We start from the raw sequence: 25366 nt of genomic DNA on the forward strand, positions 1-25366 counted from the left end.
GGCCCAGCCCGTATTACCAGCTCTAATCTCAAGCCATGTCCACTTGTTTGGATTCTTTGTGTCGCAGTACTATGCTTTTTCACTTAATTTAAACACCAAATTTCTGCATGCATGTGGTGATTAACCATTTAATCTTACCTAAAAATTGAATCTAAATTCTTTACATAGGTTTAGATATGCATGGAGGTTATATTTGTTGTTTAGACTGATGAGTTGGGCAAGAATTAAATTTGAGTGAATTAAGGAGTACAACTCTAGATTTTAACAATGTACAAAGTAAGCATATGAGAAAATTTTTTTTCAATTTACATAAAACCTTTCTAAAGTGCTTTTTACGGTGATTCAAACTCCCCTTTAATTTCGCTAGTAAATATGACTCTTTTCTATATCTAAATAAGAATTATTTATTTGGTTCTTAATATAAAGACATATTTTTTTTATTTATTAATTTTTCTTAAATTATACATATCCTCAACCATAATTAAATAGAAAATGAGGGAGGATATTAAAAAAGATTATTATAGTATTTTAGGAAAAAAATATTATATTTTTTATAATTAGCTAACTTTTCTGACTTTCTTAATCTAATCAAATCAGTTAAATAGATCTTATATTAAGAATAGATAAATGCTATTTAGATTTCAAAATCCATTAGAAAATTTATTATGAAAACTACAAGTGTGCATGGATATTTTAATTTAATTCAAATTTTAAAAGACACGTATTCCCATCAAAAAACTTTAAATTGGCAAATTTACATAATCAATCCAAATTAAATTGTCAAATTGAGATCATCCTCTACCGATAATCAAAATCAAGTATCAACAATATCTTAAATGAAACAGAAAGTGAAACACGTCCATGCAAAACGACCAAACTTGTAGCAGGGAAGGAAGGTTCCTGCATTGGATAGCGAAAGCGAAGTCTAAACAAGTGAAGAGATAAAGAACGTACAGAAACATTGTGATTTGTGATTCCCATTTGGATCAATGATGAAGCATTCACTGGCGTTTGCGGTTTCTTTTGATTTCCTTTTCGCTCTTCAATTCCTTATCGTTTTCTTCAGTTCCAGCTTTCTCGGTGGACGGGACGGTGTTGCAGTTGGATGAATCCAACTTCGATTCCGCCATATCGACGTTCGATCGTATTTTGGTTGACTTCTATGCTCCATGGTGTGGTCACTGCCAGCGTCTCTCTCCCGGTACCCTTTCTTTCCTTCCTTTCTACTTTCTAATATGCACTCTGAATAATTGCTGCGGATAATTTGACGGCGTTTGACAGTATTTAACCATTCACGTTTCACCCTTTGGGTTTGAGAACGCTTATAAAGTTTTGATTCACCTTGAAACTCATTAGGAAGTGTTTTTTCAAAAAAAAAAATTAAAATGCGGGATTTATCGGTTCATTCGCATCTTGATGGATAGTTGCTTCAATTTGATGACCTGAGAAATGCCTTCCTAATTTTAATCTATACATTTGGTAATGCTCGTTAAGAGATACAGTATCCGTGCTTCGAAATATTTAGTCATGCAGTCATGCGTAGACAGTACTAAAACCAGATGATTGGTTTAAGCCATGATGATGCATAGTTTTTCTTCTTTGTATTGCCTGACAAGACGACAACAGAGGAAATTAAACATCCATCAATAATTTGTGTTATTGATGCTAGACACAAGGTGCCAAGTTGTTAAATTTTGTCAATGACTTGATAAGCTTAAGATCATTTCATAGATCATGAGTTTTCTGCAAACGGTATTAGATATGTGATCTAACACAGCAAATCACTGTTTGACTTTTCTTATTCAAACTTGCTTGATTGTGATTTATGTTTCACTCTAAGTGAGTAGGATGAAATATCTAATTTGTCACCTTGCAGTTAGATGCAGCTGCACCTGTACTTGCAGCCTTAAAGGAACCCATAGTCATAGCAAAAGTGGATGCAGACAAGTTTACCCGTCTTGCGAAAAAATATGACGTTAAGTATGTTTCTTTTTCCGTGTAAATTGCTTGTTGAATCGATATTTATTTCCAGGTGATACTAATGTTGTTTTCCCACTCCAGTTTCCTTTGAAATGTGAAATGTCCATCGTGTTTCTCTTTGTTCTGTCCCCCATTTATTTTATCATTTTTTGAAATTAAAATTTATTTTTAAAGGGAATTAGCTTAGAATATTAATTATTTCTTACTGGAAATGAACTTATACTAAACTTCTATTCTGTGATGTAGTGCTTATCCTTCCCTTATGCTGTTTATACATGGTGTACCCACAGACTATCGTGGACCAAGGAAAGCAGATCTACTAGTTCATTATCTAAAGAAATTTGCTGCTCCAGATGTTACCATTCTTGATTCAGATTCTGCTATTAATAACTTCATTGAAGCAGCCGGCACTTTATTCCCCATATTTATAGGTTTTGGGTTGAGTAGTTCTATGATAGAAAAGTCAGCCTTTAAGTATAAGAAAAATGCATGGTTCTCCGTGGCAAAGGATTTTTCAGAGGATGTCATGGGATCGCATCATTTTGACAAGGTTCCTGCTCTGGTTTCCATTAATCGGGATTACAATGAGTGGAGCACTTTATATGGGCCCTTTGAAGGTTAGTTTATACTCAGATCTTAAATTGTTTTATTTAGATATTAAATATCACTTCCCTGAATCTCTCTCCTCTCTTGTGCATTTCTTCATGCCACTGCATCGAGTTTTACAGTTCCTGGAGTTTTTGCTGGAATCTGTTTCTCTGTTTATGATATTTTGAATAATTTGTTCCTTATATTTGCTTTTCTAGAACAGATGTCATTAGGTTCCACTTATAGGTTGAATATAAAGATAAAGAAAATCCTTCAAAAGATAAGAGTAAAAGAGCAGCAGAATGTTAAGTCCTTCAATTTTTCCCACTTCTATGTGGGCGATGGTACATCTCTACTTCCGAACAATATAAGAGTGATGAAGCCAATATCCCAATATACTGTATATATTTGAAATGTTCTGTTGCTTCAGTAGAAACCAACATGGTGTTGTGAGCTTATCAAAACGTACTAATACATACCACAATGCATGTTGTGGCATATTTGTGCTGTCCTTCAATTTTAATATTTTAAACGCCTCAACTTCAATGCATCATTTTAAATTTTCTTGCTAATGTTCATGTCTCAAAAATCAGAGAAGTCATTGGAAGATTTTGTGAAACAAAACCTGATTCCCTTAGTGGCACCTGTATCCTTTGACACACTAAAGTTGATGGAAAGTGATGGGAGGAGAATTGTCTTGACAATTTTCGGCGACGAGGATGAAGAAAGATCAAAGAAATTCATTAAGCTTTTAAAGGCTGCTGCATCTACAAATCGTGACTTAATATTTGGTTATGTTGGTGTTAAACGGTTGGAAGATTTTGCTGAAAAATTCAACCTCAATAAGTTACCAAAGATGGTTGTTTGGGATGGAAGTGATGACTATCTATCTGTAAGTTAATGTTTCATACCTTGAAAGAATTTCTGTTTCGTCAAGTTCGCTCCAATTTTATCTCACTATATGATAATCGGTCTCCATTTGTTTTACTTAGAGGTGTAATCTCAAGTTTACCCTCTTGTCTTGCTCTGAGACTCCTTATCCCTTGCATGCCTTATCAACATCGATATATTGCATATATTGGGTATTTGGTATGCGAGCATGCTAATAATGGTCCTTTGACCATTGGATCCCAAATACAGGGATCGATGATCTGGGATCTTACATAATGTTGGTGTACTAAATGCCTCCATAATGTTTATGGCTACCAAGTTTAGTGTTTTTTCATCGTCAGTCTCATGATGGTTTGGTGATGGTTGGTCCTCAAGATATGTAATTAAACTAAATAGGCGCTACACTGTTTTCTGACTAAAACTTGAACGAGACGATTTTCTAGTTTCTAGATCAACAAATGGGGATACAGAAAACTAGAGACATGTAATTAAACTGCTTTCTAATGTGCACTGTGCAGTATGATAATGATTTGCCCCTTGTATACATACGACTGTGCAGTATGATAATGATTCGCCCCTTGTATACATGCTGTCAATTTGTCCTTTTCCTAAGTGGAATTTTCAGATACGTTCTGGCCCTTAATTAATACATTTGGTCCTTTGATTTCCCTTGTGTTTTTTCCACTATCTAACTTCCTTCTCACGGTACACAAGCACATGAATTGTATCTGTGTTTTAAATCTGCTGGCTGATTTTTTTTCTTTTGCCATTAAAATTTCCTCAAGATGGAGACTAATACAGTTTTTATGACCTACAGGTTATTGGTTCAGAAAGCATTGATGAGGTGGATCAGGCAACTCAAATCAGTAAATTTCTTGGAGGATACAGGGAAGGCAGAACCACACAGAGAAGACTCGGTGGCCCATCGCTCTTGCGTGCGATGAAAAAATCTTCAGCCATCAGAATCTTGTATGTCTTTATTGCCGTGATTGCAATACTGATGCTTCTGCTGATCTTTTATAAAGGAGAAGATGATGAGTACCAGAGGGTACTCGGTGAAGAACAGGTTGATCATGCTAGCTGCTCTGCCTTGGAGGCTGAAAGCAAAGAGTATAAACCTGAAGATAAAGAAGATTAAACATTTCATTGACATTATTATTGCATATGGATCTGCTTTAGAATTGAAATAGTTATTGGCATCAGGTAGATATCATTGGCTGCAGAGTTTCACAATTTTTGTGTAGTCCAGAAAAATTCCGCATTTTATTGATGCATTTAGGTATTTATTGCAATCAATATGGGTTTAGTTATGCTAAGATGTTCTGGAGATTATAACTATCAATGCTGATTATTATTTATTGCAATGGTTTTTCTATTTAGTTTTACAATTTTCCGAAATGTATCATTCTAGTTTAGCATCTATAATGTATAGTTGAATGAAGCAGATGTACTTGTAAATACGGTGCATGGACCATACTTGTAAATAGACACTCATTCATATCACTTTGTACTCGTCCAATATTGATTAATATTTAATACTCCTCCAGTCCTTAGAACCCAATTGTTGAGTTGGTTTTGGTCCTAAATATAAGATCCATTTCTCATATTTATCAATTTCCTCTAAATTACCCCTATGGATGCTCTCTCAACCATAATCAAGTAAAAGAGGAAGAGGGGGTATTAAAAAAGATAATTATAGTATTTTCAGAAAAATATGTCACATTTTTTATAATTAACTAATTTATCTAACTTTCTTAATCTAATCAAATTAGTTAAATGGGTCTTATATTAAGGATCGGAAAAGTACAAACTTTAGCCTCTTAAGTTTATCTTTATTTTGATTTTAGTCTTTCAAGTTTGAAATTATAAGTTTTAGTTCCTCAAATTTCTTTTTATTTATAACAACGGTGCCTATAATCCTTTATTTAAATCATTTTGACTTTTAAGGGATCAAAACCTACAGTTTGAAATTTGAGGGATCAAAATCAAATTGATAATAGAATATGCCTCTTTTAGGTTTGTAAGGTATGACGGAAAAAATGTCCTATGAGTATATGCTGTAATGTAAATTGTTGAGGTTATTTTATTCATATGTTTTGGGCATTCATAATATAATTTTGAAATGTTTAAATACTTAATTTTTTTTATTTTTTAATAAGTCAATTTATTGATTAATATACAAAAACAAACTTATAAAGATACAAAAATAATTTTTGACCAAGAACAGATACAAAAATAATTTTATATAGATGATGAGGGGTTATAGCCTTATCGGTTTTCTCTTGCCTTGTATTTTGTTTTTCGTTGTTTTGTTTTAATGACATTTTCACTTTGGCCAAATTGAGTTGACTTGTGAGTAAGCTTGAATTGCGAAAAAAGAAAGGAGGGGGGGTGGGGACATTAGAGGCCTATTTTGTTGACCTTTAGAAAAAAGTGTGCAAAAACCATGTCCTCAAATTGTTTTGTCCTCGTACAGGTTTTTTTTTTTTTGGTCAAGTCCTCGTACAGGTTCAAACAAGAGAATATTTTACTTAAAGTTGCATAGAGTAATATTTTTTAAAAATTAAGGAAAAAAATGTTTTAACAGGTTTTTTGTTGATAAGAGATAACCGTGATGTCATTCACTTGAAAAAATAATTTCAGTTGCTGATGAAGAGAAGTGACAGAAACCTAATGGCCTATTTTGAAAAACTGTTTAAGGTTATTTTTAAAATCTGTGCAGAAGAGATCAAAAAATATATTATTTACAATAAACAGGATATTTTTTTTAATTACATTATACAAACAATATATAGAGATAAAATTTTGAGTATTTAATATAACTAAAAAAAAAGATCGAAGTATCGGATACACTAAAAAAATAAAATCAAGATACTGAATGCATAATAGGTAAAATGACTTGATGCATATAACAAATAATATTAAGATGTTGAATATACTTTTGCCTTAAAATTGTTACTAAATTTCTAGATTTTATATTTTTTATACAAACTTTATGTTACACCTACTGATACAATAAAATAGTGATTTTAATACAGTACTAATAAATTATGACAAATAATTTATGTTAATGATTTTAATAAAATAATGATTTCATTTAAGGGTTGTTTTATTTGTCCAATTTATAACTCTCAACTTGTCTCCCAAAAATTTTTTAAGCATTGTTCCAGATAAGAACAGAGCAAGTCATAATCACAGCTTCATCCTTCGAGCGCGTTGGCTTATTCACGAAATTAAGCTCCCTTACCAAACAATCCAAGTGGTCCAGCTTTCATCGATGAATCAATTTGATCTCGCTTTCCCCCATAATTATTAATTATTGGTTAATTAATTCATTGATTAATCAGTTTTGGATTAATTTGATTACTTTCCCTTTCAGGTCGTACATACGCGAGCGACCCTTTCGGACTAATCTGGTCCCTTTGGCGGCGTCATATACGTTTTTCCAAGTTCCGATTATCCGCAACGTTTGGCCATTTTTTTATTTAAAATTTTATTTAAATAACGGGTTTTGCCTCTTTTTTTTTTTTTTTTTTTTGCCTTGAGCTCGAAACAATAATTGCCCATTATTATAATGATATTTTTGGTTTTCTGATCAATATTATGTTTTCGTAATTACCATTCGAGTGACAATCATCTTTATCAGCAAAAATCTGATTCGTTTTTCTCTAAAATCTTCCTTTTTTATGTCAAGAGAGCAATCAATTTGATACAGGTAGTGGCAGGGGCATCTAAGAATAGAAGATCCGTTTGATTCTTCTGAGAGATGGAAGCTGATGTATCCATTCTGTAGTATTTTCTTTGCTAAACCCTAAATAGCGATAATCCCATCTTCCTCCGCCTCTGTTTTGGATGAGTTTTACCGATCAATTTTTGCCTTTTTGATAGTCAAAACGGTTGCTTTGATGAGAACGATGAATCTTCTTGTGTTTTTGTTATTCTCTGTAACGGCTTCATGCTATATGGCGGTGGCCAAGGTGGTGCTGATTGGGAACAACGTTACTCTATCCTTCGACGACATTGAAGCTAATTTTGGTAAGCCTGTTGGGGTTTTTTCCCCCTGTTTCCTTTTCAACTAGGCATTCTCTTTGGGACTGGGAATTCAGATGAGCTAGGAGCATGGATGCTTTGTAATAAACTCGATGTTGGTGAAGCTGATTGTAGCTTAGTTCCTGGCATGTTGAGATTTTGAAATTTGAGCATAAGTAGGACTTTTCTGCAGCTTTATAGTTGGAAAACATTTTCATCCGAAATTTTTTGTATTAAATTTAGGATTTCATCTGAAAAGATAAAAAGGAGTAAGTTGATTTGCGGAACGAGCAGAAAAAGTAAGAAGGGGGGGTATAAGCATACTTTTGTGGTTGTTAGTGTATGAGACTACCTTTTGTGATGAAACTTATTTAAATCATATGCCTGTTGTTACAAAGCCAGCGCTATCTTCTTGTTTGCCTGTATTTGTGTTTATGGGAAGAAATGGAGAAGAAAGTCAATGCGATGTTATGTATGTGGTGTCTTTAAATCCACCCACCCTTTCCTCCTCTCTCTCTTTATACACATCATCCATCCATCCATCCATCCATCTCTTGACATGAATGGCATTTTGATTTCAGCTCCAGCGATGAAAGGTTCTGGAGAATGCGGGGTCTTGTATATTGCAGAGCCGGTTGACGCATGTACAGAACTGACAAATAAAGTTGAACCGCTTTCAAATACAAGTTCACCTTTTGTTTTAATAATTAGAGGGGGGTGCAGCTTTGAAGACAAAGTCAGGAGAGCACAAAAGGCTGGCTTTAAAGCCGCAATTGTCTATGACAATGAAGATGATGGTGTCTTAGTTTCAAGTAATGACCAATTCCCTCATCTTGGCATTGTGTGGTTTCATGTTCTTCCTAAAGTTGGGAATTTTGTTATACACTGTTCTGTGTGGTAAAATGGCATTTTACAAATCAGAGAATCTAACCAACATTTGCATACATTGTAACTCTGAAAATGAGTTTTTAATGTTGCTTATAGGAATTGCCACAAAAGAAAGTTTTTAATATGATGTCACTTCACATAGCATTTAAAAATCTTTATACTACATGCATGTTATTTTCAATACCATATTCCTGGCTGATCTAAGCAGCACTAAATTTTAGCCATTTCCATGAACTATGAAACTGTTTTGTTAATTTCAATATTTCACATTTGAGAATTGAATGGTTCAAAAGCACTATATTGCACATTGTTCTAAATTTCTTTGGAAATTGTCATATCTTAGGAAAACATTTCCACGTAGCTTCTTTTTTCCCTTCTTGAAAGTTCTATATTTCTGCATCTGATGTGTCCCTAAATACATAGCTGGCAGAACATGTGACTGTCAATATTTCTGTTTGGCATCTATTTCTCAAGGAAATGCTATTTGAGATCCATATGATGGTTGAAAAGTATCTTATTACATCTATAGCTAGATATTTGTGCGTTTCTCTCTCTCTCTCTATATATATAGATGTTTGTGTGCGCATTGGTTTCACATGCAACATAATTTTCAATTTTAATTTTCTTTGAAATTTAGTGGCAGGAAATTCGGGGGGTATAAAAATACATGCGGTATTCGTAACTAAAGCCTCAGGTGAAATACTGAAAAGATATGCTGGACTGACTAACATTGAAGTGTGGCTAATTCCAAGTTTTGAAAACTCAGCATGGTCTATCATGGCAATTTCATTCATTTCCCTACTAGCTATGTCAGCAGTTCTGGCTACTTGCTTCTTTGTCCGGAGGCATCGCATACGAAGAGAAAGGCCTCAAGCTTCTCGTGTTCGTGAGTTCCATGGAATGAGTAGTCGCCTAGTGAAAGCAATGCCTAGTTTGATATTTACTGCTGTTTTAGAGGATAATTGTACATCAATGACATGTGCAATATGCCTTGAAGACTATTGTGTTGGAGAGAAGCTCAGGATTCTACCCTGCTGTCACAGTAAGTCTTTCTATTTGATTTCTTTCTCTTTTCTTCTTCCTCTTCTTCTTCTTTTTTATTTATTTATTTGTTTATTTATTTTTGCCAATTTGTTTCTGTTAGTTGGTGTGGTATGACTTATGGAAATATTTTTGTGGTTGGAGTGTTGTGTTTTGGTAGAATTTGCATATATTTTGTTGGTTGAGTACTAAATCTTATGCCCCTTGCTGCATATCCTACGCAGTGTAAACCTATGTCGTATCATTACCTGCCATATAAGGATGGTCTTGAACGGTTACGGCTATTTCATGGCCATTTCTCCTAGGGTTCATAGAAGATTAAGCATATAGTGCATAGGATGGTCATAAGTTGGTAGCATGTTGTGAATAGCTTTACATCTCCCTTTCCTTGGTATTTTTCCTGGATTGTCTTCAGCTCCAAGTGTAACTTTTAGGAACTTGAATTCTTGGAAGACATCTTCCAGCCATTTCTCATTAGATTTTGAAGACTAAGCATATATTGCATGGATCCGTCATAAGTTGGCAGCATGCCATGAATTGTTCTTCCAACTTTCATTCCTCTTAAGCATAACAAGTGGGGTATTATGTTCATGTTTCGTCTTTTGTCATTCCTTTGTTCCTCTTAATATTTTGATTGTTTAAATTGTGGATAATTTGAAAAATAAATTTCATGGATTGATTCAAAGCATCTCATCCTCGATAATATCTGTCAATACTTTCAAAGTTAAAATGAAGAAAACGAAAGGAAAACAAACAAGGAATCACTTGATTTCCTTTTTCTGGGCGGGACAAACACAAAACAAAAAATATAAAATAAAAAAATATAAAATGTAATAAATATATTGGAGTTGGTATTCTTGAACAGGTAAGTTGGGATACAATTGTAATAATCAGACTGAGTAATGAGAAATTGTGGAATACATAAGGACTTTGGGCTATCCAACCTCATGAGTTAGCTTTTGGGGTGTGTATTTGTTTCTCAGGGAGGTTCTTATAAGCTGATATTAGAGCCTTCCTTTCCATCCTAGTTTGAATCCTACAATGCAGGGGGTGATGCCATTCTTATCCCAGACCTAGAAAGTTAGCTGAAGTCGGCCTGCAGGTGTGCTGGGGTTGCAAAGTACAAGTCTTAAGTTATGAGGTTCTATTGTGGTATCTATGAGGACCTTAGATTTTCCACCAACATGAGCTAACTTTTGGGTTTTGGTTCTCCCAAAGTTTCTTATCACTCACCTACTGTTTGCATTATTTGTAACGCTTGCTTGGGCCTGTCTTGTTAGGATGATGTCCGATGCGGTGCCTCTTTTGTTTTATAATTCACATATAAAACCAACTGCCTTAGTATTTGAAAACAGTATGAGATTGTTTTTAGGAAAAAAAAAAAAATTTGGTGATGATATTCTGAAGCTTATGCTTTTGGCTTTCTTCGTCCATATACTTGTATAATTAAAGTTGTGATTCAATTCAAGCATGCAGAAAATATAGTTGGTATTAATTTAGAAAAGGGCCTTTTGTTTTCTCTTTTGGGAAACATTTAGAAAGGGTTTGGAACATTTTTTCTCCTCCTCCTCTTTTGCATACAATGAAAAGAAATATTGGAACGTGTGAACATCATTATCCAAACCTACTCTAACTACATTGCTTATTTTGGCATGAATATCTCTCCTTTACCCCCCGAAATCTCAATGTTAGAAGAGTTCTACTTAGTTAATCTTACTCCAAACAGAAGAAATTAATAACATGAAGAAAAAATCTGCATGATAAAGTTCAAAAAATCCCATTGCACGTTTAGATGAACCTGATGAGGATTTCTGATAATGTCAAAGTGAGGCTCTTCATACAAATCTAATCAGTTTAAAAATGTTGGAGCATGCAGAGAAGGCTTGTAAACTTTCTTTGCTTTAAATTCTAACAGGAAAAATTATATACTTCTGAGTGCTGCAGATGCAAATACAAATTTGCTTTCTCCCTTCGGTTCAAAATAAATTTAAGCAGAAGAACAAATACTCCTGTGTCTGGATGCCTGTCCAACTAGTTGAAAATACCTCACCATGGAACGAGGCAACAATTCATGAAAAATATCTTAGTTGGCCTTGACATCTGCTACAAGGCAATTAAGTTTAAATCAAATCTTTCTTTAGGAACAAATATTCTCAATCTGGGCTTCTTTATGTTCATTCTTGTTATTTGATGATCCATACTCTTCTAATTTGGTCATTGCATGCTTAAATCCAAGACATATTGCGGACTTATTGTGTTTATGCATGACTTGATAAGTTGTAACAATAACCCAAGTTTTTCTCCCCTAGTTTAATGGTCTCTAACAATCTATGGTTATTCTATATATTGTTTCCTGTTTGATGTAGTCTGATACAAATGCATATGAAAATATGATTTTTGTTACGTAGTCTAACCAAATATTATATTTCTGATTACTTATTGGCAGAGTTTCATGCTGCTTGTGTGGATTCTTGGCTTACGTCATGGAGAACCTTTTGTCCAGTTTGTAAGCGTGATGCAAGGACTGGTCTAAGTGATCCTCCACCTTCAGAATCCACGCCGTTGCTTTCATCTGGCCCAGCATCTGGAGCATCATCGTTAGCGTCATCTGTGAGATCATCATTAGCATCATCTTCTGCAATACAAATTGGTCGGTCATCATCACGGTCCCCATCTGTTTCTCGGGACCATTCTGTGGCTAGTACTCCCTACATTCAGCCATCATTTAGGTCCCATCAGCAATCTCCCTTTATGAGTGTCAGTCGAAGCTCAGTAGATCTTAGGAATGCATCCCAAAGATCTCAAGCATCTCATTTGAATTCTCCACATTCCATGGGTTACCCATCGATGTCATCAATGAACTCAAGGTACTTGTCTCCACATATTCGAAGTCCAAGCAATGTTTCAGCAAGTTATCTTGGTTCTTCTAGTCATCGTCATCACCCACTTCGTTATAGCGGGTCAGCTGCGAGTTTTTCTCCATTTGCTTCTGCCCAGTCCCTTCCAGAATGCTGAGTCATTGAACCAAATTTTGGATTACAATTGTGAGGTCTGCACCGCATTTGCAGATAGTCATGAAAAAAAGCAGGAAACAACATTTAAAAAATTCTCATGACCTCTGCACTAAATCAGATGGTTGTCATGTTCTGACTAACGATCTGCTTCCATCCCTTGTTACTGCTCGGATCGTGTTGTGGTCAGATTTGGCGGTTGATTTCTTCATGCTCAGATGTACACCGTAAGATCACTGTGTGTGTTTGTTTTATTCTGGTTGATGTTCTTGCATTTTCAGGTTGATGTGTTTGCCTAAGTCATGATGATTCTGCCGTTTGCGCTGGGTTGATATTCACCATGTCATATTCTTCGTTTTCAAAATATACAGTTTAACTGCTAACATGAGAATATGTTTGGCCTGTACAGAGAAATCGCAGTGGGATTAGTTCTGTGTATGTTCTGATTTTTATTAGTTTTCTCAGCTGGGCAGAGTTTCTCTCCTGAGTTCTCCCTCCAGTCTTTTCGATGTGTACTAAAACACCTTCTCTCCTTCATTTTTTGTCGGCCTTTTTGTACTATATATTCACCATCTTCTGCATTTTCACATGCACCTGGACAGAACTGGAAGAAAACCACCTGAAAAGATTCTTGTCCCCAGATGCTGACAGGTTCTGTGATTTATGGAAGTTTCCGAATAATGACAGGTTAAGTGATTGATGGAGGTTTATTTGTACTGAGCATGGAGTCGTGGTGATGAGTATTGAATTTATAGGTAATTATAAGTTGATATGTTGGCAATTGTTGTTACTCCTGAGCCTTAGTAACAACCAATTTAATTTCCTATGCCCCTCTTCTTCAGTAAACGTGCATCTTTACTAAGTGATGTGGAATCCATCAAGAAGAAATAAAAAGCCCTCACTTATTTCCCCTCCCTTTCCTCTGCGAATAGAAATTGGGCAGGGAAAATCACTGTAAGTTTCACAGAAGAAATATCAAAAGTCTCAATAATATATAAACAAGCAGTATGGATTTTGTTGTTTTTTCTGCTAGATTTTGTCATTAACTTGTTGGGACATTTTTAGCAATACCATTTTTTCTTTAGGACCATATAGTGATCTTCCTTGGTGTAGAAAGCCATTGAATTGGTTAGATTCTGCAGATACGTAGTTGTGATTGCTGTAATGGGTTCGATTTAAAAGAGGTTGCGTTCTTGAAGACTAAGACGTGAGTGTGTGTGGGTGTGCGTGATATAAAATTAGAAATCAATCTGATTAATGTGAGTGATAAGGGATTAAAAGTTTTCGTTTTCTGATGTAACTCTTCATACTCATTTCTATTTACTTTACAACTGTTTCAATTGTATTTGAATTCTCTTCCATGCAAACGGAAGCTCAAATCATAGTTACAATGTATGTTATCATAAGTTTCTAAAATGAGTTCTAGTCGATCATTGGTGTTTGGATTTTTTAGTATTTTTTAGTTATTTTTCACTTAGTAGATCAAAGTCAAATCATCAATTCAATTCTATAGCAACCCTGTGAAGTGCAGTAAAAAGATAAATACGATTTAAAAGCACATAAAAATAGCTGTGAAGTTTCAATCTTAAAAACAGAATAATTAGGAGTTGAAAGAAAAAGTCAACTCTAAAACTGAGTTTTAACTGCCAAATAGTGGGACTTGAAGAGTTTTGATTTTATTTTTATTTTTTGTGAGGATCATTTGGCATTATTGATGGTTGATACTTCCAACGTTTGGTGTTTTGTCAGGTCAAAAGAAAAAAATTTGGTTTTTTGGGATCTACCACTCCTGTCGCTGTTATAGAACGCCTATTAGAAGAATTTTTTTAGTTTGAGAAATATTAAGTATTTTTTATACATGCTCATATTTAATGAGGATAGTAAAGGATAGCAGAAATTAATATGTTGTTGCTTGATAGCAACAACAAAAAAATGATGTTGGAGTTTAATGTAGTTAATAAGAATAATATTGTTAGAAACAAATTAATAAAGATAAAATTGCTTAAATTTTATGAAAAATTTAATATTTTTAACTATTTTTATTGATATGTGTAAATTAGATAGAAATGCCTTATCTTTAGGATGAGAGTGATGACAATAAAAAAAAAATAGATTACGTTTTTTTTTTTTGGGCTACAGGGAATGAAAAGAAACAAAAGAGCTCAAAAGGGAAATGAGTACTTTATGCATTTGATAAGCCCAACAAAAGGAATATACTTTTGTTATTAGTATTGTAATCATAATTATAATCTCATTGCCTCCCTTCACAAATGAGTTTGTGTCTCTGCAGCATCCTTTAATGTCGTAAGAAACAGGAAAATGTCCCTTTATGTTTTTTAATATTTATTCTCATAATTAATTAAATGGATCTGTCAAATATAAATTCAGTCTATGAAATGAAAGTGTCAACTTTTACTTGAAGCATTTTTAATGGTCAACAAGACAGGTCGAGATTGATGCGAAGACTTTTCTGAGGGAGACTGGGGACCTATATATAATTTAATTAATCTCAAGTCTTTTTTTTTTTTAAATAACTCAGAGTATTCTCAAACTATTTTGAGCTTAGGACTAATTTCTGTGAAGCATTAAGATTAAAACTCTCCTAACAAGTGTGTTTTTTGAAATTTGAACTTGTGTTCTCTTTCTTATGAGGTGAAACCGCTTACTGTCTTAATTAATGACTTGTTAGTTAATTTTAAATGCTTTTATTATTAAAATATTGATAGTAATGTGGTTGCTTCCCGATTGTAATTTTCTTTATAACTACAAAGAATAATTATTAAAATATTTATAGATTATCCACCAATAAAGCCATTATATTAATATGAGATTTAAAAACATGACTTTGTAACCTATGTTAACGAATTATACTTCTTTCTTTTTCTTTTCTTTTTTTTAACAGATGAATTGCCCTCCCAATTAAGTGCGATGGGGTAAATCTACAGATCCGAATGATATAGAATATTTAAATAAACAGATCTAACGAAGTTAGGATTATTTTAGAGACTAGAAATACTCCTTTATTTAAAATTTTTATAATTTTAATATTATCTTTTCTCATAAAATCCAATTTTGGATTTTGAATCTAAATTACTTTGTTATTAGAAAATAATAATAAATTTCATTGAACTTAAATATTTTAAAGAGAGATCAAAATTTATGATTATTTTGAAGATCAAAATTATAAATTAATTTTTCCAGGCACATCCTATCAACTTTCGGTAAAACTACAATCAATTTTAGAAAGAGTTATAATTTTAATTAAATTCGTAACGCATTTTTAGAAAAATTCAATAGCAAGTTTTTGAAACTTTTTCATAAAAATCAATGATAACGTAGTTTTGGAAAAAATTTAGTGTTTTTGAACTTCAATTATTATAAAATTAAATATTCAAATGTAACTGTACCTGATGAATAGCTGATCTGGTTATATTAAATTCTGTGAATTCTGAGTCAAACCGATATGGGTATAATTCTCTTTTTTTTTTTTTTGGCCTGAATATGAGCATAAATTCTTCAAAGAAGAAGAAGCTGTGCAATTAGTAAAACTGAAGATGAGTACATAGTAATTGACTAACTGTAATCATTTTGTTAAGCAAAGTTCTAACAAAGTCCAAGTGTGTGTTGGCGGTAGAACACTAGTTCAGTGCTCGAGAAAGGAGGCTGTTTTTATTTTTTTTATTTAATTTTTGGGCCATCAAGAGGTGTGTGTGTTTAACTAGGACATACTTTACTTTGGAAAGCATTTGAAAGTTTGGGAAAATTAGATTTTTGTGCTTCAAGTTTTAAAAATATGACTCGCTATCAATTGGTTGCTAAGTTTTTTATTCAGTTAAAACTGAATCCCTAATCTTTTAAAATATATATTTTTAAAAAATTATCATTTAATAATTATTTGGCAGCTTTTAATAATTAATCTCATTAATAAGTATCACTTTGATCGTCATATAAATCACTTGTAATACATTTTGACATATCAAATAATATATTAAATTAACAATATTTTTCATTTTCTTTTTTTTGATACGATAGTCTTTTCTTTTTCTAAGTTGACAAATCATTATCATACTTTTTCTCTCTTTTTTTCTCTAATGAGAATTAAATAAGACAAAAATTAAAAAAATATTAAATACACTATAAATGACATGAAAGCTCCACTACAAATAAATGCGTATAATTTTAGACTGTTAGTAAATATCATCTAATTTAACAAAAAGAATTTTAATAAATATTTTAGATAAGATATTAGTGTTGCTTTTAAGTCATAATTAGAACCCAAGAGAACTCTAAAAAAGCTTTGTTAGACAGGATGGAGTAATGTTTAAAATAGGAGCCATTAGATGTAATTTTCACACTAAATATTAAATATGGGTAGACATACACCTAATTATGGGTTTGAAATATAGCTGGCTTGTTCTTTTTGATGCCCCTTTTATGTCCACTAGCTTGAAAGCGTGGTGACAAAATATTCAATTTCTGGGGAAAAAAATTCATAAATAAATGTAGCAATGCAAATAAAACAAGTAATGGCAGTTGTTCACTAGTCAGCTTTCAAGTGATGTGGCATTTGTATAAATCTGGTAAGGGCGCATTAATTGAATACGGCAATGCTGTCCATATAATAAATGATTACAGAAAAAACTCAGCAAAATTTAATTTAATAAGTAATTTTTTCTTCCTTCTCATAATTGATTTAAGAAATTTGAGACAGAGAGATGTTGAATGGTACTATTTATTTACATGGTCTCTAATATATATATATATATATATATATATATATTAAAAAGTCACATTTGTCACGTTTAAAATATTGACGATGTTATGTAACTTTCAGCTGGTATTTTTATAGTTTAAATTGGATTTTCTGGAGGAAAATAATTAAAGTATGTTTTATATCAATTTTTTAATGTAAAAGTTTTGTACATGATATTCCAATCAATATCGATCAATAGCATGGGATGGAGGTTAAGAGAACTTAATTCATACATATTTCTCTAATCTTATTTATAAATTATTTTCAGGAAATAAGAACAACATTAAAACTACATTACATTTGTTTTAAAATTTAGTGAATTTTTAATTTTATCATACTCAATATATTTATTTTCTAAGAAAATAATAATTTGCTCAAAATAAAATGATACGATTTATAAATATGATAAAAGAAATTGTCCCTTGTTTAGAGTACAAATGGAGTAATTTCTTACTAACCTTAAGAAATTTGACAATGAAATGCGGAAACATTCTTAAATAATGTTCTAATTTTTATCATAGGATAGCTCAAAAATTGTTGATTACTTAACTTGTACAGGGATCCAATATTAATCTTTTGTCATATATCATTGACCACTAGTAATATCTATGAGAATTAGTTAAAGATTCAATTTGTTTTTAAATATAAGATCTCAATTTATTTTGTATATCATATTTATTTATTTATTTTCTTAAGCAATCTATATGGTAATTGCACATGTTAAGGGTTTAGTTCCAAATTAAACTTCCAATATACATAATTAATAAGAATAATTTAGAAAAGACTAACATTTATTTATTACAAATAAATAACTTAACTAATATACCTAATAACCACAAATTAATTATGTAGCTGCTATACTCTTTTTATTTCTTTTTATAAGGAACAACTACCAAAATTACGCAATTCAAATTACTTAAAATCGATACATGTATAAGAAAGATATATATGTTTTTCTGTTCAATTACACCCTTATTTATAAAGAGAATACATAAGAGATAATATTAATGAGTGAAAATTTATTGCAAAAAATAACAAGCACTATCATTTATTACGGAGGTAAAATGAAAAGACAGTTTAAAATACAGGTAGAAAAATTGTTTATTATATCTAGAATCTGGAAATACCATTACAAAATATTCCCCCGGTCGTTGATGTAAAATATATTTAACTAATTTAATTAAACTTAAAAATTTATGTGAGTTAATTAATTATGAGAAATAAGAATATATTTTTTCTAAAACACTATAATCATCTTTTCTAATATTTTCTCTCACTTTTCTATTTGATTATGGTTGAGAGAATATCAATAAGGGTGATTTAGAAAAATTGATAAATATAAAAAATAGGTTATATATTTAAAATTAAAATTAACTCAATAATTAGATTATATATTAAGGAACGGAGGAGTATTATTGTTCATAAAAAGGAAGGGAAGAAGTATTAAAAACAGGAGCTAGTATATAATTTTTTAAATGGCCTTCTAACTCATAACATGAAATATTTCGAGAGAAACTATGATTTGTAGTAATTACAGCACATAGTTAAGAAACAAGAACGTCCTTCGTCCTATATTATACGCATCTGCTGTAATAATTATCCTAAAATATGATTTTATTTGACAAGACAATTACTTGTACAAACTTTAAAAATTCGGAGCCTTATAAATCAGTTATATATTATAAATTGACAAATTATTTCTGTAAATTCGATTTAATAATAATAATAATGGTCAAAATTTCCGCCATGCATCTTATCGGGAGATACAAGCAAAGGGATATTGTGTGTGTTTGTGTGTGTGTGTGTGGTGTGTTGAGAGAGGGGGGGAGGGAATATTTAAGGTGGAAGGAAACTGTCGGCGTGGGGAAAAAATATAATGCCACTTTGATGACCAAAAGAAGAAGAAGCTAAGGTAGTGATAATGATGAAGCCAGCACAATAATAATAATAATAATTATATATTTTGAATTTGAATACCTCTATTTATTTATATAATAATTATTGTTGTTATAATATAATATAATAGTCTCCTGCACTTTGATTTGCTGAGTTTCTTCCTCACGCACGCACAGCTACTTCTTCACTTTCGACCAACTCATTCAAGTAGCCTCCCTCACTGTATCATCATTCCCCACTCGTTCACCAACTCCGCTTTCTACTCATATGCCCGCACACACACACACACACAAACATGCATACATATTACTATCTCTCATTCCTACTAATTTAATAATATTAAAAAATTAATTAAGTTAGTTATTTATACTAAATAAATCCAATATTATCTTTTTTAAAATACCATTGTCAATTGTGTGTATTAGAACTATCTATTGATGAAACTCTTTAGCATATGTAATCATCATAAGAGCTACGTGGGGGCAAAATAAATAAATATGCTGGATAAAGTGGACTGGGATTTTATATTTAAAGTAAAATTGAATTGTCAATCCGTTCTTATATTAAAGACTAAAAATACCAACTGTGCAAGTGTTTAATATTAATAGAAAGAACTTTGATTACTTAAACACAAGGTTTCAAGTTTGAGTCTCATGTAAATTAGGATTAATAATATTCTAATAGGACCCAACCAGATAATTTCATATGTAGTCCAGTTTTTTAGAACCAAAGCGAATATAATAGTATGAAGGGAAGAAGGAAAAGGCAAGACATAATGATGCTGCTATATGCTTGATTGTATTATTAGTTGGAAACAAAATGGATCTTCACCAATGTTCTAAACAAAAAAAAAAAAAAAAAAGTTCTTTGGATGGAACATTAGGGTTAATGATATTTGTCCCCCTTCCCTCCCCACGTTCATCCCCATAAGGCAAAGGCAATTAACAACTATCATAAATCCGTACACACGCAAATATTATTTATTACTCCGATTCTTATTAATTTAAGAATTAGATAGTTAATTTAACAAAATTATTAAAGTTTTGGCAGACAAAAAAAAGAGAGTAAAGTTAGCTGTTTATAAATCATTTTTATTAAAAATTATTCCTATTATTAATACAAGCAAACAATAATAATAGTCTGAGCGAAAAATGATAAATTTGGGAGACAATTAATTTGAACTCAATTGTTAGAGAAATGAAAAATATGTGATTTAATACTTTGATGGAAAATTGAAACTTTTATATACAAAACTTAAAATGAGAAGTTGTAAGTGGTTTGGTCTTGTCAATATGATGCTTAATCAAAAAGTGATTAAGCTGTTTGGATTTCTAGAAAATTAAAACAAGGAAACAAACATACGCACGAGCATTTCACTTTGTCCCACTCAATTATGTTGCTCCCATTTTCACCCTTTCCTTACTCTATTTTTGTCGCATATTGACCTTTTTATTATTATTATTCATATTGTTAAAAATATATATATATTCATCCATCAATTCATATAACCCACCTAATGAAATCAGGCTTGTTAATTATTGCTGTATATATACAAACACATTATCCCCATTTTTTTTTTCCAAGGGATTATTAGGACTATCACTGCTCAAGGTAACAAAAGAATAATTTTTATTTTGGCAAGAAAAAGACTAATTTTCATTGCAATGCTACTGCTCCTCCTAATTAAATTTGCCCATGCCCATAGGAATTGGGAATCACAACAAAAATAAATGGTTTAATTTAAAAATAATATTAGTTGTTTGTAAAGATAATATTCCCTCAACCTTATATACAAGATATGGTTTTTTGGGTAGGCATGGTCTTAATATATAAAATAAACTTAAAGGTTTTCTAAAATTAATTGGGTACACCGTACATGTTGCATCGTAGTATTAATTATCCTCTTTATCATATCTGTATATAAACAAGGTATTTTGTAAAAATAAATATATTTTTTACATACACTTATTGTCTTAAAAAGAGTTCCAAATATAAAAAGTTTTCCATTGATTTAAATTTAATTTTTCCACTTCAACAGATAAACTACTGCAGATAAAAGATTTGACCATATGAGATCACATCCTTTCCACAAAAATCCTCTCATTGTCCTATAGAAAACACACACACACACACACCATTCACATCTTGTAATTGCACTTGTCAAAAATAATATTACATTTTTCTTAAAAGAATAAATAGAAAAAGCGAAGGAGCCTACCACTAAAGTGCTATTTATTGACTTAATTAAAAACATTTTTATTTTTTTGAAAAAAAAATCCACTTTCTTTTAGTCTTTTTGATCATAGGTAATGATAACCCATGAGATGCCTCCCATACAGCTTTCATCATTCCCTTTTCAGCACAATTAAAGTCCCGGGGTTTAATCCAATCCACCTTGTAATCTCAGATAGTTAATATCTATCTCTTTGAATAGAAAATATAATTTAAACAGATAAATGTGATTTTATTTTTTGTTGGGTTGAGAGAAAAAAAATGCATGATATGATTGGGAAGAGAATAAAAAGAAATAATGTGGAGAAGGGGGAATGGAATCTGCAGGGAAAACAAGTGCATTGAATGTGTGGATATTATATGGACCATTTCTCCATATCTTCAGTTCTAAGACTGTCTCTGTTCATTATTGTTAGTGTGTGTGAGTTTCTCCTTGAAAAAAGTCTCCAGATTCGTATCTCTCTGTCTTTTATATTCTTTATCCAAATCAAATAACCGTGTTTCAAACATAAGATCAAGTGAAAAAAACAAAGAAAGAAAGAAAGAACAAGTTGTGTTAGATACAAATTTCTTATCATTGTATAATATCGATTCAAGATATCAAATATGCATTTTCAATTCACCGGCTAATTTTAAATTATTTTAAATTCAAGATATCAAATTGCATTTTCAATTCACCGGCTAATTTAAATTATTTTAAGTACTAATTTGAACTTCCTATTTGTAATTAGTTGGCAAAAAATGAAGTTCTTGTTTTATAATTAAATAATACTCTATTCAGTCCTTTTTATAAAATATAAATAATCAAGTTATGTAGATTAAAGGTTTCAGATGCAAATCTGTTTAGAAAGTTTTTACTCAAAAGTGTCACTCTCAAATGCAAATTTACCTTAAAAGTTTAAAATCATAATAATATTAATATGTTATCCTCTACAATTAAAAAACTAATGTTGATCATTAAAACAGTGATCGTTAATATTTTTAATGATACGGACAACATTGTTATGATTTTAAACTTTTAAAACAAATTTAAATCAAAAGAACTTCCTAAGCGCTCTTGAGTAAAAATTTCTGGAATAAATTGCCACCTTATCCTATATTAAAGAACTGGTTGATTAAAAGAGTGTTTGGATAGAAATCAAATCATAGTTTTAGAAGTGATTTTACGTATATGAAGTAAATATGTAGAGAAGTTTATCTCAATTTACAGAAAAGTGCTTTTAAAAAGCACTTATGGTGTTTTCCAAACACTCCTTAAAATTGATATGCTAAAAAAAAGAAGGTATTACTCATATAGTATGTAATTTCAACACAAAAATTAACAGTTTGTTGACTCTTCAACTTTATTTTGTAGGTCTGAAACGCATTTAAGACCCACGTGGAGCTTGGGCGTCAAATGAGTACGTTTTAAGGAGCATGGCATAATAATCCAAACGAAGAACAATGATCACTGTTTTCTAAGCACGGACGTGGATGTTAATTACAGTAATTTTAACCAATAAATATAATTAAACTTCTAAACACATAGCTTAGAAAACCTCATTAAATTCTTTTTTGGCTAACGTCAACTTTTGCATTTAAGAATTCACCCAACTTGAGGGATCCACTTGGCCTAATAGATTCTTTAAACTTTAGATCCTCGATAATTTTTTTTTAAATTTTTTATCGCTCTATCTCTCAATTATGACAGTGACGAATTTAATTTAAACATTCCTCATGACAGAAATTAAGACCTACTGGATTTGTAAGATGGAAATTTTTTTATCTCAATCAATTTATGGCGAGTTTTTTTCCAAATTTTATTTTTTGTTCTAATACAGTCCCATTAAAAATTCAGTATTTTGTATGGATAATTAAGATATTTTTGCAAAATTACCCATAAGTGTTAAATTCCAGTTTGCACAAATGTAAAACCCAATTGGGTCAGGCAATAATTGAATTTAACTTAGATGGTCATATTGTGGAAAAAAAGAAGAAGAAGATATTTTTGCAAAATTTAAAACCTTAATGAAAAATTACAAAGGCTAACAAACTTGAATTGAAACATTAAATACCGAGTAAATAAGGGCGTATAAAAATATCTTAGAGTTTTGTGTGTATATATATGACAAAAATAAATAAAAAGGTAGCTCAACAACTTTATCAATATCATCAGCAGCACGCACCACAATATAAAAGTTAGAAAAGTCAAATCAATAATTCATACCATCCCCTCACTCCCTCCCTGTGGTCCTCTCCACTCTTCCCACATGGGATATGGAAACTTATTGAATCTACATGTTACTGGAGTTTTGGGCAATTTCAATATATATATAATTATAAAATGATAGTTTAGGAAACAAATACATATTTATTATGAATAATTAATATAATTAATTTTTTAATATCGGTAAATTAGTTTAGGAAAAATCACAAGAAAAAACTTAGAAATAGAAAAATTATAAATAGGCACCAATTACAATATTAGTATGGGTTTTAACAACATTTGATAAGCAAATGACAACAATTTTTATAAAAGAGTCTCATTAGGCAATTTTTAAATTTTTAGGGTTTTTTTTTTGTTTTGCCATTTTTTTCATTAGTTAGGTTATCCACCTCTTATATCAATGATGAAAACAATATATATAATTTGTGTGTATACATCTATAACAATATATATGTATATATAAGTACATCAGTGAGTGATCAGGGATCTCTGAACAGAAGCAGACAAGCTTCCTATGCATGTATTAACATATTTGAATAATGACTTGAAGTTTCCAAAGACATAACTTGTCTTCACATACCATATTCTAACTTGGGAACTAGAAAACAAGAAACTGAGTTCATTCAGCGAAAGAAAACAATCAGATTCCTCCCATTTTGATTCTCCCGTGACCACAATGCAACAAACTCATAAATTGATATATATATATATATATTTATATATATAACTAATTAACAACACGTAAGTATGCTAGATTATATTGATATATATATCTAACATACTTACTAATTATCCATTTTTATGTTTTATACATGAACTGAAGTAAAAGGAAATTCATTATTAAGCTCAGAGAGACCTGCGACGAGCACTAAAATGCTGGTAATTGCTTCTTGATCTCCTTGATGAGCTTGGAAGGTAGATTAAAGACTCAGAAATCGCAGAAGCATTTTTGCATGATGAATAAAGATTGACGAATCCGAAACGATCACTGATACTTCTGGAAACTTTATTGTTGTTGTTATTAGATCCTCCTCTTGACCTTCTTCCAGTATTGTTACTGTTCCGGAAGGCTTTGTTTCTGCTACTGAGTTCATCTTTTCTTCCTGATCATGATCATCGCCCTTCGAGCATTCAACCATGGCTGCCAAAAAGGGATCTCCCTGAAAGATACTCTGAAGAGAGTTCTTCTTGCTGTAATTGTAAGAGCTCGTAGTAATGCCGGTGGTGCTGTTATTAGTTGGAGGAGGCAATGGGAGGAGTTTCATGGAAGATTCCTGATGAATAAGCTTCTTCTTGAAACATGGTTGTTTCTTGGGAATTCCTGGAAGATGTTCCCAGGAGAATGGGACGCCGCCGGAGAATCTGAGAGGAGAATAAGGGCAAGGGTCGTCGTCGTCGCCGGCGAAGTAGAGCACGGATTCGAGGGAGGAAGATGAGTTGTATGGTGAGAAGGAGGAGGACGAGGAGGAGAACGACGGAGTCCGGCGAGAAGATGGCGGCGGCGGCAGGGGGTGGTGTTTTCTGGCGGAGTTTTGCTGTTCTGGGAGAGGATTGGGATGATGGTGATGAGTAGTGAGAGTTGCAGAAGAATCCATGGAAGGTTGTGCGAGGAAGAAAAGGGAAGAGAAAGAGAAGGTTTGAGTTTTATTTTTGTTCTATTTGGTGTTTGTATGTACAATTTATATATGCACAAACACCACTCCATAAATTCTATTACGTTTTCTCTTCATTTTCAAATAAATATTCGATAGAACCAATAAGAGCAAATTGCAATTTCGTCCCCAAATTAATGTCTTGTTATGAAATTGACCCAGAAATTTTAGAAAGTAATGCCCTTGATTTTTTTTTAAA

The 25366-nt window shown here is 31.8% G+C and overlaps 3 protein-coding genes across 3 annotated transcripts; 2 read left to right on the forward strand and 1 right to left on the reverse strand.

Moving 5' to 3' along the window:
- The first annotated feature begins 1734 nt into the window (after window positions 1-1734).
- LOC114760655 (protein disulfide-isomerase 5-2-like) lies at window positions 1735-4947 on the forward strand. Its single transcript, XM_028949935.1, has 5 exons — window positions 1735-1752; window positions 1877-1980; window positions 2227-2597; window positions 3162-3460; window positions 4277-4947. The coding sequence occupies exons 1-5, from the start codon at window positions 1735-1737 to the stop codon at window positions 4595-4597; spliced, it is 1113 nt and encodes a 370-aa protein (XP_028805768.1). The 3' UTR covers window positions 4598-4947.
- Window positions 4948-7117: 2170 nt separating this feature from the next.
- LOC114760656 (receptor homology region, transmembrane domain- and RING domain-containing protein 2) lies at window positions 7118-13338 on the forward strand. The gene is made up of 4 exons (XM_028949936.1): window positions 7118-7494; window positions 8070-8300; window positions 9014-9418; window positions 11864-13338. The coding sequence occupies exons 1-4, from the start codon at window positions 7365-7367 to the stop codon at window positions 12430-12432; spliced, it is 1335 nt and encodes a 444-aa protein (XP_028805769.1). The 5' UTR covers window positions 7118-7364; the 3' UTR covers window positions 12433-13338.
- Window positions 13339-24013: 10675 nt separating this feature from the next.
- LOC114760657 (uncharacterized) lies at window positions 24014-25127 on the reverse strand. Its single transcript, XM_028949938.1, has one exon. It carries the CDS (start codon window positions 25108-25110, stop codon window positions 24436-24438), a length of 675 nt encoding a protein of 224 aa, XP_028805771.1. The 5' UTR covers window positions 25111-25127; the 3' UTR covers window positions 24014-24435.
- Window positions 25128-25366: the final 239 nt, after the last annotated feature.

Source organism: Neltuma alba, unplaced genomic scaffold, assembly GCF_004799145.2.
Source record: "Neltuma alba isolate B1F8T4 unplaced genomic scaffold, ASM479914v2 tig00011009_pilon, whole genome shotgun sequence".
NCBI lineage: Eukaryota > Viridiplantae > Streptophyta > Magnoliopsida > Fabales > Fabaceae > Neltuma > Neltuma alba.